Source organism: Salvia miltiorrhiza, chromosome 1 (genome assembly GCF_028751815.1).
Source record: "Salvia miltiorrhiza cultivar Shanhuang (shh) chromosome 1, IMPLAD_Smil_shh, whole genome shotgun sequence".
In the NCBI taxonomy this organism is placed as follows: Eukaryota; Viridiplantae; Streptophyta; class Magnoliopsida; order Lamiales; family Lamiaceae; genus Salvia; species Salvia miltiorrhiza.
Window position 1 is genome coordinate 55,192,778 of NC_080387.1, and position 19,013 is coordinate 55,211,790.

The 19,013-nt window shown below is 34.9% G+C and overlaps 1 protein-coding gene and 1 long non-coding RNA gene across 4 annotated transcripts; one reads left to right on the top strand and one right to left on the bottom strand.

Moving 5' to 3' along the window:
* The first annotated feature begins 1,824 nt into the window (after positions 1-1,824).
* On the top strand, positions 1,825-3,230 carry LOC130995118 (uncharacterized). Its single transcript, XR_009092059.1, has 2 exons — positions 1,825-1,896; positions 2,470-3,230. It is a non-coding gene; the product is annotated as an uncharacterized LOC130995118 (long non-coding RNA).
* Positions 3,231-8,131: 4,901 nt separating this feature from the next.
* On the bottom strand, positions 8,132-12,007 carry LOC130995124 (MLO protein homolog 1-like). Of its 3 annotated transcripts, XM_057920290.1 has the most exons (15): positions 11,967-12,007; positions 11,755-11,867; positions 11,591-11,648; positions 11,198-11,457; positions 10,995-11,111; positions 10,802-10,862; positions 10,615-10,700; positions 10,404-10,478; positions 10,208-10,296; positions 10,017-10,066; positions 9,896-9,936; positions 9,006-9,179; positions 8,905-8,940; positions 8,681-8,809; positions 8,133-8,591 (listed from the first exon to the last, which is right to left on the bottom strand). In XM_057920290.1, the coding sequence occupies exons 3-15, from the start codon at positions 11,619-11,621 to the stop codon at positions 8,238-8,240; spliced, it is 1,503 nt and encodes a 500-aa protein (XP_057776273.1). In that variant the 5' UTR covers positions 11,622-11,648; positions 11,755-11,867; positions 11,967-12,007; the 3' UTR covers positions 8,133-8,237. The 3 variants fall into 3 exon arrangements, with proteins under 3 accessions (XP_057776261.1, XP_057776267.1, XP_057776273.1); XM_057920278.1 differs by lacking the exon at positions 11,967-12,007 and having other exon boundaries at positions 8,132-8,591; positions 11,755-11,956; XM_057920284.1 differs by lacking the exons at positions 8,905-8,940; positions 11,967-12,007 and having other exon boundaries at positions 8,132-8,591; positions 11,755-11,957.
* Positions 12,008-19,013: the final 7,006 nt, after the last annotated feature.

Here is a 19,013-nt window from a genome sequence, read left to right on the forward strand (position 1 = left end):
TAATCATAGCTTTGTTTTCATATAGTATTATTTTTTTATTGTTTCGGAAATAATATTTTTTTCTAAAATTTTGTTTATTTATATTCGAAAATTATGTTTTTTTAATAATTTTTTTTATTTTTTGTTCGACAATTATGTTGTTTTCACTAATTTAGAGATTCTCCAAAAATCATCCTAGTTTTGTCTCCTCTAATTTAGAGATTATCTTTAAATTTATAATGATCGATTAATTCAAAAATCGATCTAAAATCAATCATCCCATTTGTCATACACAAGTTTTTAGTTGGTCCTTTTGAACATTTACTAAATCTGATTTATAGATTTCGTGTACTATTCGTATACTGAAGAAATAGGTTTTGTGTATGACTTCGTGTACTTGATATTAATAAATAATAACAGCTTTCGTGTACTGTTTCGTGTTTATGTTTATAGGTTTCGTACTGTTTCGTGTATCTATTTACAGGTATTGTGTACTATTTTGTGCACTTGGGATAACCAGGTTTCGTGTACTATGTCGTGTATTGAAGAACATGTTCAAGTGTGCACGAGATATTGTACACGACTATAATCTTTTGAACACAACACTAGACACGAAATCAAATAACATACTTTTAAATGATTTGGCATCGATATGGATGTTAATATTTTCATTTTCATTGAGAATTATGCTTCAAATCTCAAAATAAACTTACTTAACACGATTTTATTGAATTCTCTATTAATTTAGTGAAACTTAAAACTTTCAACTTTGTAATAGAATGTACGTAACTATTAATGAAGTAACTTAAGATTTATACTAATAGTAAGTCATATTGTTGTTTTAAAGACATTCTTAGTAAAGATTATGAAAACTACTCAATTGGCTCAATGCATCAATTTATAATGATCGATCAATTAAAAAATCGATCTAAAATCAGTCATCCTATACGGTGCACAAGATTAGGGTACACGAATCCTTAGGGTACACGAATCACTGCACGAACCACTGCACTGCACGAATGATTCGTGTACCCTAATCTCGTGCACCGTATAAGATGCTTGATTTTAGATCGATTTTTGAATTGATCGATCATTATAAATTGGTACAATGAGCCAATTGAGTAGTTTTCATAATTTTTACTAAGAATGTCTTTAAAACAACAATATAACTTATTATTCGTATAAATCTTAAGTTACTTCATTAATATTTATGTACATTCTCTTACAAAGTTGTAAGTTTTAAGTTTTACTAATTTAATAGAGAATTCAATAAAATCGTGTTAAGTAAGTTTATTTTGAGATTTGAAGCATAATTCTCAATGAAAATGAAAATCTTAACATCCATATCGATGTCAAATCATTTAAAAGTATGTTATTTGATTTCGTGTCTAGTGACGTGTTCAAAAGATCATAGTCGTGTACAATATCTCGTGCACACTTAAACATGTTCTTCAATACACGATATAGTACACGAAATCTGGTTATCCAAGTGCACAAAATAGTACACAATACCTGTAAACAGATACACGAAACAGTACACGAAACCTATAAACATAAACACAAAACAGTACACGAAAGCTGTTATTATTTATTAATATCAAGTACACGAAGTCATACACAAAACCTATTTCTTCAGTACACGAATAGTACACGAAATCTATAAATTAGAACACAAAGACGTACACGAAACCTGGCATCATCCATAGTTATCAAGTGCACGAAATTGTATACAAAACTTGGTTCTTCAGTACACAAATAGTACACGATTACATAATTTAAGCACAATTTCATCCTACAACCAACAAAAGCTCCAACAATCCATCCATCCACAATTTAATCGTGTGATCTCCTGCTTAACACATGTCTTATTCTATCAATCCATGAGACATTAAACTCCAAATAGGATAGACTTGTCTTGTGACAATCGTATCCCATCTCATCTTATCCATATCTTAAACAATTTCTTTATACAAATCATTCTTCTCTCATCAAGACACTCCTCGTTTATTGAAAACTTAGAAATCAATAATTCTTAAATGACTTAACAATTATAATTTGAAAATCGTCTCACCACCATTTTACGAATTTCAATAATAATTATATATATAAATAGCATATAAATATATAATAATCATTTCTTTACTCCCATTCAAATAACTTTGCAAAATAAAATAAAATAAAAGATATATTTCATTTCCATGCTTACCTAGCCTCGTAAGCAAACGACGAATTCCGATCGTCTCCAACTCGTATGATTCCACGAGTTTCGCTTAATCGCCGAATATCTATAATTATAAATCATAGAAGGCTACCCAGCGTTTAACTTGGCGAACGACGAGAGTTCGCAAGAGCCTTTATTCACTTTAAAGTGAATAAACGAAGGAAAAGAGGGTTGTTTCCTTGAATTCTCGACTGTGAGGGCCGAAGAGAAAGGCCTGCTCTCTAGCCGTCGCAGGAGACGAGGCGATCGTGAGAGAGAGCAAGAACGAGATGAAACGTTCTTGAGATCGTTCACTAACGTCGTTTCGCCGGAGGATATTGCGGCTATTGGTTTGGGAGATGTAGAGAGTGTTTGAGCATTTCGATTGTTGGTGGTGGTAGCCTGTAGATAGGTGAAGGGCTACGCGTTCTCGGTTTGCAGCCTCGTGGCCGGTCGGCGACGAAATAAACCGGCAAAGAGGGCCCACTCGTGCTTCTGTTCTAATTTCAGCGAGAGAACAGGGGGCTTTTCTCAGCGTTTCCCTTTCTGTTCCACGGATTTCTCGGCTGATTGTGCGAGGATGGCGGCGACGACGGTGGCCGGCGGAGCTCTATTGGCGAGTTTGGAGTGGCGACGTGATTAAGCAGAACAGCTGCTATCCTGCTTTAACGGTTGCTGTTAAGATATGATCGGAGAGGGAGCTTGGAGCTGGAAAAGGAGGGAGGGATGGTGGTGTTCCAAGGTGATGGCGCGAATAGGCGAGGCGGCGGCGCGACGGGGGCGGCGCGCGGCTACTGCTCTCGTGTTCTGCTGACAGCAGCTGCTACGACTCCCAGCTCCTGCTGCTGCTCGGCTGCTGCTGTCTTGAAGGAGCTGCTGTTGTGCCGGCAAGAGGCGGCTGATGGTGATCGGCGAGTTCGACAGCAGCGGTGGAAGTTGGCGGCGGCGGCTGGAGCTTGGCGATGGAGAGAGTTTGAGCGAGAGAGAGCTGAGCGAGAGTGAGAGATAGAGGAACAAAATAAATTTGAAAGCAAGAAAAAATCGAGAGAGAGAGAGGAGAGGAGAGAGAGAGGGATTTGTGGGCCCCACTGAGGATATACTTGTCTTTTCACTACAAAATGGCTACTTTTATTATAGTTTTATAGTTGTGGCTTTTTTTAAAATTGTTTTTATATTTTAGGCTACTAATATATATTAACACATTATTTTTATTATTTTTTTTAAGTAAGGGGCTATAGTGAAAAAATTGGGGGTTGTGTTTAAAATTACCCATAATATAATTGCGATATTGTTTTTAAATAGATCCAACTAAACGCAATCACTCATGTCATGCACCATCCATAATCGTCATATTTAAAATGTTGTTTAATTGTTTTAGGGAAAATTGAATGTGTTTAATAGGGCTTAGAGCACTCTCAGTAGATCACCTAAATGTATCACTAACTCTAAATTTAGGCTAAAACAATTAAAAATGAGATAAAAAATGCATCCAGCAGATCCCCTAAATTGGATGGGGCCCACAAAAAATTTTACACCTACCTAAATTCAATCTTAAATTTACACCCACCCTAAATTTGTTTTAAGCTTATAATTAGTAGGGCCCACACATAATTATTATTTTTATGTAGAAAATAGGAGATTTGGTGTATGTATTTATAAAATCGAGATCCTAAAATTAAATAGGGAAGCTTTAGGGAATAATATAGGAGCATAATTTTAGGATTTCTGCTGGGAGTAGTCTTAAACTACCTTTATTTTGAACCAGAACCTTACTGAATGAAAAAAAAGGAGCATTGGTGGTATATCAATATTTGTGAGTTAGGTGAGTAGGAAAATGGATCTGTTATGATTACTTCACAACACATAATGTTGGTGACTGTTTTATATTTTTATTCCACACTATTACCAATTCAAATAAATATTGGATGATATTTCGTAATGATATTCCCCCTTTTTAGCTTAAAAAAATAAAATAATTACCAATTCAAATAAATATCTATACTATATTAAAAAGGGAGTTTTCAATTTCGAATTGATTTCAAATTAGTTTTAAAATTGAGTGGCAATTTTGTAGTTAGAATAAAATTGAAGGTTTATTTATAATCTTTTTTTTTCCTTTTCTTTAACTTCTTATTTTTCTATTTTTTTTTAAATTGTGAAATTCGACTAATTATAAAATATTCGATATGCATATCAAATTAAATATCATGACAAGAGCTTTAATTTGATATATGTTATGTAAATATTGGATTTAAAATATAAAAATTATATTTATTTAAAAATTAAAACTTAAGAAAATTCTCTCTCCTATGTCCTCTTTTTTTCAATAAATCTATTTTTTTCAATTATCTTTTAACTTATATTGTTTTCTTTTTTCACAATATCATTTTTTTATTAATATGAATTATTCTTTATTATTTTTACACTAAAATATATATATTTATCTTAAATTATAGTATTTTTAGTTATATTTAGATCTTTTATATAATAATCAAATGATAATCAATTTTATATATAATAAAGGGATATTTGCCATAAAATACACGAACTTTCAGCAAATTCTGGTTTTTCCCATAACCTTTAAAATTTGAAAAAAAATACACCACCTTTCGATTTTTTCTGATTTTTCCCACAAGCATGAAATACCCCCAAATAAAAGTTGATTTTAGAACTTTTGGCTTAGATTTGTTGATACCTAAGCCGATGCATCGACTTTATTATGCCACATTTATTATCCGTCATGCTTATTTCATACTCGTGGGAAAAATTAGAAAAAATCGAAAGGTGATGTATTTTTTTTCAAATTTTAAAGGTTATGGGAAAAATTAGAATTTGCTGAAAGTTCGTGTATTTTACGGCAAATATCCCTATAATAAAATATAAAAATATTTTTCGTGTGTTGCACGAGTGGAAATACTAGTTTCATTAAATTACACCTTTTGTTTGGTATATCTTTATCTAAGTTTGTACCATAATCAAATCAGGAAATGTTACCGTACGCACGTTCAGTCCATCTGTAGAGCAACCTAAATTACCTAATTAAATAGCTAATTGAATTGTATACTATGCACAGTACAATCCCTTTTTCTTTTACCTAATTGTATAGCTAATTAATTAATAAGAGTATATTAAGAATTAATCAGAATTATATTTAGGATTCAGTAATCCCTAATTTAAGGATTATTAATTTTCAATTAAAATTCTAATTATGACTTTCAATTCTAATTCAGATTTATTTCTATCCAATTATGATTTATTGATTTATTAATCATGTGAAGGGTATTCTTCATTTACCATGAGTATGTTCTTAATAACATCATATTTTTCTTCAAAAAAAATTTGATTTATTAATCACACTGCAAAACCAAATAAATGCAATTGCATCGGAGCGTGCCTCTTCTCTCGAATGGGATCTTGTGTCCCAACATATAGTGTGTACCACTGTGTACCACTCTTATTATATTATAATTTTTAATTATTTTTTATTCAATTTTAATTTATTATACTTTTATATAACATAAAGATAATTAACAAGAATTCACTCATCCATTTAGGGTTTATAATTATTTTTTATATTTATTTGAATTAATAATAGATTATTTGGGTTCATTAATTCAAAGTTAGGGTATATAATTTTTTAAATTTTAATTTTTCAATGATAAATACTAATTAGAGTTTATAATATAATAATAATTTTTATTTTTATAGAAAACAATTTATAAAAAGAAGAAATGAAGAATGGTACACGTGGTACACACTATATTCTGGGACAAAGGGATGAGATCCAGTGTCCCACAATTTTATGTGTGTCATCGTGCCCCATTCTTATATCTATTATTTTAAAAATATTTTTTATAAAAATAAAATTTATTACTATGAATTATATTTAATTTTTATTTCAAAAAATTAAAATTTTTAAAAAGTATATACCATGATTTTAAATTTATCAACATATTATTAGCTAATAAAAATGAAATTAAATGATAAAAAATAATTATATACCCTAAATTGATGGAATAAACCCTAGTTAATAATCACAAAATTAAACTAAAGCATACAAAGTTGAAATTGAATAAAAAACATATAAGAAAATAAACAAAATTAAAAGTAGAACACAAAGTGAGACATAAAATGTGGTACACTGAATCTCATTCCGTCAACAAAAACTAAAGTCACATATACAAAAAGGTGAATTATCAAGAAATCACATACATACCAAAAAAAACTTATCTAGTTACCTTCCAACACACATTTGAGAAGATTCAGCCCTTCCGCCGCCGCACCCGAGCTGGGATGATCTCGATCCGGGGTGGAGGATCCTGCGATATCGCGTATTTGGATAGGTAGGTCTTTCAATCTCGATATCGCATATCAGAGAAATTTTCCACAGGAAAAATTTATTAATCACGCAGTGAGATCAAAATAAATAGTAATACTACTAATCACCAAAAATATCTTCAGATCATATCATGCACCCGTATTATCAACAACAAAACCTTAAACCTAAAACAGTGGAAATCTGAAGATCATTATCAAGAGAAATTTTCAAAGATTAATGCAATAGTAGTCGAAATCTGCAGATAATTCAAAAAGAATAAAACATAAAACCCTATTTATTAAGAAATATGCCTGCCTCCCTTGCACATTCCGCGGATTACAGTTGTTTCCATTATCAATGCGTCTCCCACTGGAGCCGCTGGCTCCGGTATTAGATCCAGACATTGTATGGGCGAAGGAGGCGGAGAGTGGGAAGAGGTTACTTGTGCGTCGCAACTTTGAGTTGTCTGTGAGAAATTTTAAAAATTGAAATGTGAAATGTGAAGAAGTTTTGCATGTCGAGGACGCTATTTGTAGAGCTGTCAAAATGGGCCGAAAATGGCCCAGCCCGATGGGCCCGCCCGGCCCGCCCGTAGTTTTGGCTGGGTTGGGCTAGGATTTTCAAGGCCCAAAAAAAACCGGGCCTCTCTGGCCCGGCCCATGCGGCCCGCCGGGTCACCCGGCCCACGGGCCAAAAAGCCCGCCGGGCTTTCGGGCCTAAATCGGCCCGTCAATATAGAAGGTGAAAATTTCAAAAATTTATATCTCCTCCCAAATTCCAATGGACCCAACCCAATCTAAGTCCATTTCTTCAATTGACGACAATGACGAGTCAAAGTCTAACTTAGGATTTAAATTAGTAATCAACAATCAATATTAAATTATTTTTACTTGAAAGATTAATTTATTTTTGGCGGTTGTTATTTTATTCCAGTTGATTTGATTACTGTATTAATTAATTTGTGAATAAATCATTTTCAGTTTTTGTTGTTTTTGCAATTAGTTTTTGTTTTTTACTTGTATTCATATTGTTTACATTTAGTTTTAGTCATATTTGTTTACATTTAATTTTAGTCAATTACGTAATTTAGATGTAGATTGTTTAAGGTCCTTTTTGTTTCATCGAATTTGTCTTCAATTTTTTTCTTTAAATTTGATTTAATTTATTAATTTTTGAAACTAAATATATATATATATATATATATATATATATACATATTAATTTATCAATTTTTGGACCGTTTTGGCCCGACCCGCCCGGTGGCCTGTATAGGGCCGGGCTGGGCTTCAATGTTCAAGGCCCGCTGAAATTTTGGGCCGGCCCGACCCGGCCCAAAAAATTACCTAGGCCCGCTGGGTTGGGCCGGGCCGGGCCGGCCCGCAAGGTTTGACAGCTCTAGCTATTTGTACCCCGTTTATAGGGAAGGAAAATGATATATACCGGCCAGTTATAACTGAAACTAAAGGAGTACTACTTATTATTATTATTATTAGTATTATAAATACACCATCTAATACGAGTTTGGATAGAATCACAATCGAATATAAATTTTGAGGTATTAATTAAGAGGCTGTGTTGCTAAATTCATTAATCTGATAAAGTTTGTCGAAACACAATCAGTTAGCGCAGTCACACAAATTAACACAACAATAAAACCCAACTAAATACTCCATTAATCACAACTTCAAATAGTGTTAATTAACTGTTAAAGAATTAATACTCTATATATATAATATTAATTTATCCATGAAGAGATGAACTGTTAAAAGAAAAATCGATATTGTGAGATTGAAGCTTGGGCTCGGTAGCGTGTTTGGAAGCATCGATTTCAGAAAGCTCGGTATCGGAGGCGTACGATCTGGGCGAAACGGGAAAGGCATCGCGATCACCGTCGGGTGCATTGGACCGCAGCGTGTAGTTGTGTAGCAGATGAATGGGCGAGGAGCGGTTAGGGGTAGAATCCCCGCTCATGATGCTAGAATTGTCTGCGATCCCTTTGCGCTGTTTGTTCCTCTGCTTCGCGGCTTGGTGCCATTTCTTCAAAGCCTTTGATGTTTGCTCCTCGAATATCGACTTCTTCATGTTTGATCCCATCTGATCATCAACCACATCATCATCTTAATGTATATTCTCATCAATTATCTCATATATCCTGTGTGATTTTACTATATATATATATATACCTGTGTTACCAAGGTGTATAATGGGAATGTGATGTAGCTGCTCACGATCTGAAGGGCTAATCCTAGGAAAACTCTGATAAGAACTACAAAAAGGGCCTCGTGGAAGCATGTTGTAATTCCAAATTCGTACTGCAATGTTACAAAAATGCATCATTCACTGTATGATATTTATATTTTACCAAAATGAAAGTATGAAATACTACTAGAGATGATCAATTACTCACCCACTTCCATAAGAAGTAGGCCATTTGATATGCATTCTGCAAGCACCAAAATAAATAAGTAAACTGATTTTTTGTATTGGATTGATATATTACTAAATTACCTGAAATAATGTAAAATGTATGAGAAAGAGTATCCATTGTGGGCGATTAAACCAAAAGAAATTGTTACTGGGCTCCACAAGTGGAGCTCCCCTCACAACAGTTGTTCGATCTTGGATTTGTTGAGCCATCTCCATGATCACCAGTTCAAGTTTCGTGCCAACTAATAAAATTATCTGAAAACACAATTTTTTTTCGTGTCAACATATATACAATGTCACTATAATAAAATTTTAAAAGTGACTAGGATAATATCAATATAATATTAATGGAACTAATATGAAATAGTATATTAGTAGCTAGCTAGTAGAGAAAACATGTTAGTTTGTAATTAATTAAAATTTAATGAAGGAGAAGCAATGATTTATCTTTGAAATGTACTTTAAAAAGGTGTTTGGCTAAGCTTATTTTAAAAAAACTTAGAAGTTTCAACAATAATTTTTCAAAATTTTATGGCTCAAAGATTTTATTTTTCAAAATTTTATAAAATATAAATTTTTTAAGAACTTATAAGTTGTCAAAGTGATTGGATAATTGAATTTATAAACTAAGAAAGAATTTTGAGTTGGAAAGAGAAAATCCCTGGTAGAGAAAAAAATTTTTTTGATAGGATATCAGTTGAAATGGTAGAAATACATATAAGATTACAGAAAAATAAATTAGAATAGATGATTTTTTTTTTGAGGAACTTATAAGATGTTGGAACTTATTTTTATAACTTATAAATTATTCACGAGTTTATTTTATCGAATACTTACAAAAAAATTATAAAATTCTTAAACAACTTAATTATAAATTATTTGAAATAGCTAAGCTAAACCAAACAACCTCTAAATTAAATTGACTTACTATCACAAAATAAACAAATATATACAGAGAAATATCGACTCACTATAAGTGGAATCACGGAAATCCAGGCCAATGTATGCCATCCTGCACAAGATATTATTGAAAGTAAGAAACTAATTGATGAAATTCTCGAATTTGTATATATATATATTGACAAGACTTACTATAGACGTTTAAGAATAAAAACATAATTGCAAAGAACCACAAGGGAATGCTGCATAGCACATGTAAAAAAAGAGTAATTAGTTCCATAATTTATAATATGACATCATCATTATACATTTGATCTAATAATATTTTAATGTTTATATTAATAAAAGAGATTCATACTTTAAATATATATAACTTTACAAACCTTATACCCAAAACCGATTTATAGTCGTCTTGCATCGATCTTTTTATATATTTGTGGAAGTCAAATTTTGTATTCGGCGCAAAATGGGCCTGCATGTTTATAACAAAATACGTAGATAAAAAATCAGCAAAAATGAGGATAAAATACGTAGATAAAAAATGAGAAAAAATTACACATGTTTATAGTAAAAACTTACAGTGATAAATCCATTGCGGATGGTCATATAGTCCACCTTAGATATCGATCCAAAAAATTGCCTGAAAAATGCTACCTGTTACATAATATGTATAGTATATTAAAATAAACGGACGTACTTACTTACAATTAAAATACACACCTATAGTAATTAAAACAAAAATTAAAATAATTGTTGTAGAAATTTATTGCAATAACTATAATAATCTTACAATCCATTTGAGAATGGGAGTGTTGTAGATTCCTGAATGACGCCTGACGAATGAGGTTTGATGAGCAAACCTGAATCTAGCTGGATCTGAAATTCAATTAAAAAGAAATAACAACCAATTTTTAATTAATATGATGTTCGCATAGGTCCAACCAAATTAACAAAAAAAAAAGGAAAAATTATATCACCATTAGTAAATTGGTAGTCCATAGACGAGGTCTCCAATTCCCACTGCTTCCACTTCTTCATCTGAATTAATGTGATTAAAAAAAAAAGTATCATTGAAATTGCAAAACCTTGTTTATGTGCTGTTTTCCATGTTATTCATTCAAAACCAAATGAAATATTTAAATATAAAATTGGATGAAATTAAGAACTTACTTTGGCATGGCCTAATACCATGAGAATTACACTGTAAAGAACATGCATAACTGCCAGCACAAATATGAAGATGTGCAATTGGTGAATCCCAGAATACGATATCAACGACACTTTCTTCTGCTTTCCACAAAATAAATAAATATTAAACATAAAAGTTTATGTCAAATCGTATAACAAGCCATTTAAAAAAAAAAAATCCTCACTTTGCTAGTACAATAATCGTACTGATCGGTTCCGGCGGCCAAAGCCCGACGCCAGACCATCTCTTGAGCGTAGGATAGTAACCTCCTACGCTCATTCTTCCCTTCATCGCCGTCGGGATCGAGGTCGGAATCGGGGTCATCGTAGCTTTTTTTGTCACAAGGGAGCCATTTATTTCCAAGGTGCTCAGGCACGCATATTTTCGCCACATACGAGGTGCCCACGGTCAGAAGTAAGGATATAAACCCAAGCAACATCAACTCTAGAAAATCGAGAAAAAAGTATAAATAAAACACAAAGTTGAAATAAATATTACTCCTATGTCATCGTGAAAAATGGAGAACCATTATTGATCATCTTAAAAAAAAAAGAACATTATGTCCCATCATTCAAACCTGCTTTGATCTTTTCGAGGGCTTCGATCATTGCCTTCTTCTCGCGTTTCTTAAACCACTGCCGTTAATACCAAACGGAAAAAAATTAAAAAATAAAGCATGATCAGTAGCGATTAATTAAGAGTAGCTTAAAAGAAGTAAAAGAAACGGAGATTAGACGGAACCTTTTCAAGGGAGTCGATCCCATGCTCTATAGCGACGGATATGATGACGAAGACGGCACAGACGACGGCGACGGCCCATGTGGAGGTTTCTTCGAGAGACCGATCTGCGGAACCTGCAGCCATTAACAACACTTGTGAAAAAACATCAAAGAGAGGTTAATGCCAATTATAATGTGTGAGATATTGGACTAGGTCAAAATATTGTAATTTACGCTGTTGTTGCTATGTTTATGGAAAGATTGCAACATTGGTCACATTTCAATTTTTTGTCTTAAAATGAAACATCAAGACTTTCTTAGTTGTGACGAAGAATATGATGGCCGGCCGGCCGAGTAATAATAGGTCCAAATTTGAGAATACAAATAAAACCCATAAATTTGTCCACAGACACAATATATGCCCAATTCAATGAATAATAGTATATATTAATCAAACTGCATATATCGGAAATGGAGTTGGTGGTGGGATGGATTGAGAGTGGTTTTGCCTTCAATCATGATTAATCTATAATTCCAATGCCAAAAAACATGTATATCAAGTTGATCTTGAGGTTTTGATGGTATTTTTTCGAAAAAAATTTAGTAGAAGAAAGAGAAGTGCAAAAGAGAAGTTTTTGGAGAAAATTCCGTAACATGAGTTGGATTTCACTAATTGGCGTTCAAATTAATTAAATTGCGAATCATAATTCGTTAATAGATAATACTGTTCGATTTTTCAATAAATGGTAACGATCTTTTTCTCAAAAAAATAAAATAAATGGTCACGATCTTCGATATGTATATGTACTCTGTATAAGTAAATTACTATATATATTGGAGTATATATTTATGATGATTCCTGAAATATATAGCAGTAATTCAAATATTTTTTTTTCAATTGCAAATAAGAAAATTTAGATGGCAATACAAGCGGAATCATATCATAATCTTATTGACATTTGACACGAAACAAATCAAGACAAGAATCCATCCATTTCGATTTGTATTTTATTTCCTATAAGTGAACTGCATATACATTAAATTGTGTTTCTATTTGTGTTTTTATTATGTTATTAAGATTTTGTTCTAAATTAGACAGATTTGTTTTGTGCAAGAAATTAATTTCTTGATGGTGAAATCAAGTCTGTTCGATTGGCACTGCAGAGGGATTGAGATTGAAGTAGTAATGTTCGGCCGGAATGATGGGTTACAGTGGAGAAGAAGAAATAATCAAATGATAAGTTAGTGATTACTAGGAGTAAGATGAGTGATGTTTTGATTTTATTATTTTCATTGAATCGTGAAAAAAAGGTTTGAAGGAAGGAAAGTATAAGTAAATATTTATGCTCTTATCTATTGATGTTCTTTGAGTTGGGCTATAAAAAGTTATTTAGAAATAACTGTATTGAGGTTCTTTGAGTTGGGGCTATAAAAAGTTATTTAGAAATAACTGAGTTGGAGTTATAAAAATTTCATTATATACGTAATCTTCTTTGAAATTGATTTTTAAAAACTTATTAATTTATCATAAACTTTAAATGGGGGCTATAAGGGTATAATAGTAAAATTATAATTATTTTTTGTTGTATATGATTTCGTAAGCTTATAATCTAGTTTGTATACTCTGGAGTTGTAAAGTTTACTCTGGTGAAGTTGCCAGAGCAGAGGAATCACTGCTGGCAGACCAGAGGAATCGGTACGCCAGAGGAATCGGTTCGTCAGAGGATTCGCTGCTGGCAGACCAGAGGACTCGGTTTCGTCAGAGGAATCGATCTTCTGCCAGAGCAGAGAGATCGCGCCGCTGGCAGAGCAGAGAGGTCGCGCTGATGCCAGAGTCAGAGCCGAGGCATATCAGAGTTAGAGTTGCCAAGGCAGAGTCAACACTCCAGAGACAGAGTCAAAGTTTCTTTTGCAGAGCTAACTGTTTTGCATAACGGTTTCTTTGATGGTTGTTTACAGCTCGTTATTTTCAAAGTTTGCTATATAATGAGCAATTGGGTGTCTAATGTAAAAAAAACACCAGTCAACACTTGTAACACCTTGTAAAATTCTCAGTTCGCGAATCAATAGTAGAAGTTCCCTTTCTTGGTCCCGTGGATGTAGGGTTTCAGCCCGAACCACGTAAATCTTTTGTGTTCATCGCAATTTCTTCGTCAATTCTTAACAAGTGGCGCCGTCTGTGGGAATTCTTGATCCACAACCGACGCAGGAATGTCGATGCCACGAATTGAGACCGAGAAGTTTACGGGGAAAAATGATTTTGGGTTATGGCGTATCAAGATGCGTGCATTGTTAACCCAGCAAGGTTTGGCGGCAGCTCTAAAAGGGGATGATGAATCTTCTTCATCGGCGGTTACAAGGGATTCCGCGGCAGCTGTGGAGGCAGAACTCAAGAAAGCATAAATGCGTGAGAGGGCCCATAGCCTTATCATCCTATGCCTAGGTGATAAGGTTTTGAGGGAGGTAGCCAGGGAGAAATCTGCAGCGGCGGTGTGGGCAAAGTTGGAGGCGATTTACATGACGAAATCGCTTGCGAATCGGTTGTTCTTGAAGCAAAGGTTGTACTCCTACAGAATCTTGGATGGAAAATCGATTGATGATCAATTGGAGATATTCAATAAGATCATTTATGATCTTGAAAATGTTGATGTGCGAATAGGAGATGAGGATCAAGCAATTATCCTACTCAATGCTCTCTTGAGTTCATATGATCAACTCAAGGATGCTATGTTGTATGGGAGAGAAAGTGACATCACAGTGGAGGAGGTTCAGTCTGCTCTGAAATCTAAGGAATTGCAGAAGGCATCATCAACATCAGCTCACAAGAAAGAGTCTGTTGGTGAGGGCTTGACTGTAAAACAGAAAGGGGATAAATCCAAGAAATCCAAGAAGGAATTCAAGAAGGGTAAACAGGAGAAGGGAAACAAGAACTCTGATGATGATATTCAAACTTGCTATCACTGCAAGAAGCCGGGCCATTGGAAGAGGGACTGCCACATTTGGAAGAAAAACCAAAAGCAGTCCAACACTACCAAGAAGCAAGAGCCCAAGGAGCAAGAGCAGTGTGACACTGCAGAGGCTTTGAATGTGATGCAAGGTGATTTGGATGACCAATGGATACTGGATTCAGGGTGCTCTTTCCACATGTGTTCAGTTAAAAGTTGGTTTACTGATTTGCAATTTCAATCGGAAGGAACAGTGGTTCTTGGAAATAACCAGACCTGTGAAATCAAAGGAAATGGGAGTATAAAGTTCAGACTGCATGATGGCACCATCAGGACTTTGATGGAGGTGAGGTACATCCCTAGTCTAAAAAGGAATCTGATATCCCTTGGATCTCTTGAAACGAAGGGGTATGAATGGAGATCTGTAAAGGGTGGAGTTGTTGTCACCAAAGACAACAAGGTCATTTTGAAGGGGATGAGGAGGAATGGTTTGTATTACTTAGAAGCCACAGCCATCACAGGGCAGTCTGACTCCATGAAGAAGGATGATTCAATCTTGTGGCATAAAAGATTGGCTCATGTTGGAGAGAAAGGGCTCAATCAGTTGCTGAAACAGAACAAGATCAGTAACCCTATTCCATTCAAGGTGGTCATATGTGAGCAGTGCATCTTAAGCAAAAGTAAGAGACTCTCATTTGATACAGGTAAACATACATCTAAAGCTCTTCTGGATTATGTTTACTCTGATTTGTGGGGACCAACACAGACTGAAAGTCTTGGAAAAGGGAGATATTACATGTCTATAATGGATGATTACTCTAGGAAGTTGTGGATTTTCATCTTGAAGGATAAAACTGAGGCACTAGAGAAATTCAAAGTGTAGTGTAATGAGGTGGAGACTGAAAAGGCAACCAAGGTGAAGTGCCTGAGGACTGATAATGGTTTGGAATTTGTGTCCAAGGAATTCAATGATTTCTGCTCTGGAAGGGGAATCCAGAGACACAAGACAGTCCCAGGAACTCCACAACAGAATGGGGTTGTTGAGAGGATGAATAGGACCATTCTGGAAAGGATAAGGTGTATGTTGTTTGACTCAGGGATGCCAAAGAAATTCTGGGCAGAGGCTGCTGTCACTGCAGCCTATTTGATCAACAAATCTCCTTCATCCGCTATTGAATTCAGAATTCCAGATGAGCTCTGGTATGGTTCTACATCCAACTATTCACATTTGAAGATTTTTGGGTGCAGAGCATACATACATGTCAGACAAGAGAAGCTTGAACCAAGGGCCTTAAAATGTGTGATGTTGGGCTACCCCAAGGGTGTGAAGGGATACAAGTTGTGGTGCACTGAACCAGGAATGGGGAGAGTATACATCAGCAGAGATGTAGTTTTTGATGAAGCTCTCATGCCTTATAAAGTAGGATCTGATCCAGAGAAAGAAAATGCAGATGGTAAAATTTTGTTGGATGAATTGTTTGATAGAAACCATGCTGATAATGAATCAGGAGCAACTAAAGTCTCTCAACAAGCTGCAGATGATGAAGATGTTGGGAGCAGCTCTGATAATCTAAGCTCATACCAACTAGCAAGGGATCGAGCAAGGAGGCAGCCCAAGCCACCTCAGAGATATAACCAAGCTGAGATGGTATACTTTGCTTTGAGCATTGCAGAGGAGCTGGAGTATCAGGAGCCCAAATCCTATGCAGAGGCTATGAAGGGACCAGAGAGAGAACAATGGCTCTTAGCCATGAAAGAGGAGATGAACTCTCTTGAAAGGAATGGTACCTGGATACTGGTGTCAAAGCCACTGAACAAGAAATTAGTAAGCTGCAAATGGATCTTCAAGAAGAAGATTGAGGTTATTGGGAAGGAGCAGACCAGGTACAAAGCAAGATTGGTGGCAAGAGGTTTCACTCAAAAGGAGGGAATTGATTATAATGAAGTATTCTCACCTGTGGTTAAGCATACTTCCATCAGAGTTATGCTGTCAGTTGTAGCTCAGTTTGATATGGAGCTTGAGCAGATGGATGTTAAAACCGCATTTCTACATGGAGAGTTGGAGGAGAAGATCCATATGGTCCAGCCTGAGGGGTTTGTACATCCAGAGACAAGCAACAAGGTGTGTTTACTTTAGAAAAGCTTATATGGTCTCAAACAGAGTTCAAGGCAATGGTACAAAAGGTTTGATGAGCATATGGAGTTGATGGGATTCACAAAGTCTGCATATGATAGCTGCGTTTATTTGAAGAAAATGAATGAAGTTACTGTTGCATATTTGCTGCTATATGTAGATGACATGTTAATAGCTAGCAAAGATAAGGCTGAAATCAAGGTAATCAAAGATGGTTTGAATCAAGAGTTTGAAATGAAAGATCTTGGTGCAGCCAAAAGGATTCTTGGGATGGATATCGTGAGAGACAGGAAGGCTGGAAAGCTATGGTTATGTCAAAAAGATTACATATTGAAGATGTTAAGGAAATTCAATATGCATGAATCAAAGGCTGTTACAGTGCCCCTAGCTGTTCATCTGCAACTCTCAGATAAACAGAAACCAAAGAATGACACAGAGAGACACCAAATGATAAATATACCTTACTCAAATTTAGTGGGAAGCTTGATGTACACAATGGTCTGCACTAGGCCAGACATTGCACAAGCTATAAGTGTTATGAGCAGGTATATGGTGGATCCTGGTAGAGAGCATTGGGAAGCTCTCAAGAAGGTGCTGAGGTACTTAAAGGGCAGTGCAGACAGAGCTGTTTTGTTCCAGAGGAAGGAAGACATCAGCAAGCCTTTCTTGATGGGATACACTGACTCTGACTATGCTGCTAACACAGACAACAGGAGATCTCAGTCAGGTTACATTTTCACACTCTTTGGATCAGCTGTTAGTTGGAAATCTTCATTACAATCTGTAGTTGCATTATCAACCACTGAAGCAGAGTACATGGCTGCAACCGAAGCTGTGTGGCTCAAAGGATTAGTGCACGATTTTGGTATTGAGGAAAGTTCTGTAACTTTGAAGTGTGACAGTCAGAGTGCTTTGTATCTTATGAAACATCAAACTTTTCATGAGAGATCTAAGCACATAGATGTCAGAATGCATTTCATAAGGGATATAGTTGATCAAGGACTGGTGAAGATGGAAAAAGTTGGGACAGAGGAGAATGTAGCTGATGCGCTGACTAAGGCTTTGCCTACTGCTAAGTTTGAGCATTGTCTTAAGTTGGTAAATCTGCTGATTTGAAGTTTAATATAGAATTAAAATGTTTCGGAGAAAGAACTGGAGCCTTTGTTATTGTTGTCGATTATTAGCTTAGAAATCAGGTGGAGATTTGTTGTATATGATTTCGTAAGCTTATAATCTAGTTTGTATACTCTGGAGTTGTAAAGTTTACTCTGGTGAAGTTGCCAGAGCAGAGGAATCACTGCTGGCAGACCAGAGGAATCGGTACGCCAGAGGAATCGGTTCGTCAGAGGATTCGCTGCTGGCAGACCAGAGGACTCGGTTCGCCAGAGGAATTGGTTCGTCAGAGGAATCGGTCTTCTGCCAGAGCAGAGAGATCGCGCCGCTGGCAGAGCAGAGAGGTCGCGCTGATGCCAGAGTCAGAGCCGAGGCATATCAGAGTCAGAGTTGCCAAGGCAGAGTCAAAGTTTCTTTTGCAGAGCTAACTGTTTTGCATAACGGTTTCTTTGATGGTTGTTTACAGCTCGTTATTTTCAAAGTTTGCTATATAATGAGCAATTGGGTGTCTAATGTAAAAAAAACACCAGTCAACACTTGTAACACCTTGTAAAATTCTCAGTTCGCGAATCAATAGTAGAAGTTCCCTTTCTTGGTCCCGTGGATGTAGGGTTTCAGCCCGAACCACGTAAATCTTTTGTGTTCATCGCAATTTCTTCGTCAATTCTTAACATTTTTATTATTATTTTAAATAATGGACTATAATGAGAAAATTGGGAGCTATGTTTAAAATTACCCTATATCTAAATAGACCCAATTTCAAATAAGTGGTCCGGTTCGACTCGGTTAATTTATTTAGTTGAAATGGTAGTAAGACTGATTTTACATTTTTCAAAACAATAATTGTTCACAATTAAATCAAAACACAAGCTCAAATACAAACATTTAAAGCCATAGAAATTACTTCAAAATATGATAGAAATTAAAAAAGAAAAAGAAAAGAAGAGACGCCATTTCGAACCGAGACAATTTTCAATTTAAAATTAAACCAAAAAAAAAAAGCAAATGTTATCCAGTTCGGAAGAGTACCGACCAACGAAATCACGAAAACACGATTATCAAAATTTATGAAAACACTACAACTAGGTA

Bases quoted from the DNA above. Each gene is read 5' to 3' on its own strand.
- LOC130995124 (XM_057920278.1), bottom strand. From the start codon at position 11,877: ATGGCTGCAGGTTCCGCAGATCGGTCTCTCGAAGAAACCTCCACATGG. The intron at 10,863-10,994 runs GTAAGTTCTTAA...ACATTAATTCAG, and splicing joins TGGTATTAGGCCATGCCAAA to ATGAAGAAGTGGAAGCAGTG. The intron at 8,592-8,680 runs GTATATATATAT...GTTGATGATCAG, and splicing joins TATACACCTTGGTAACACAG to ATGGGATCAAACATGAAGAA.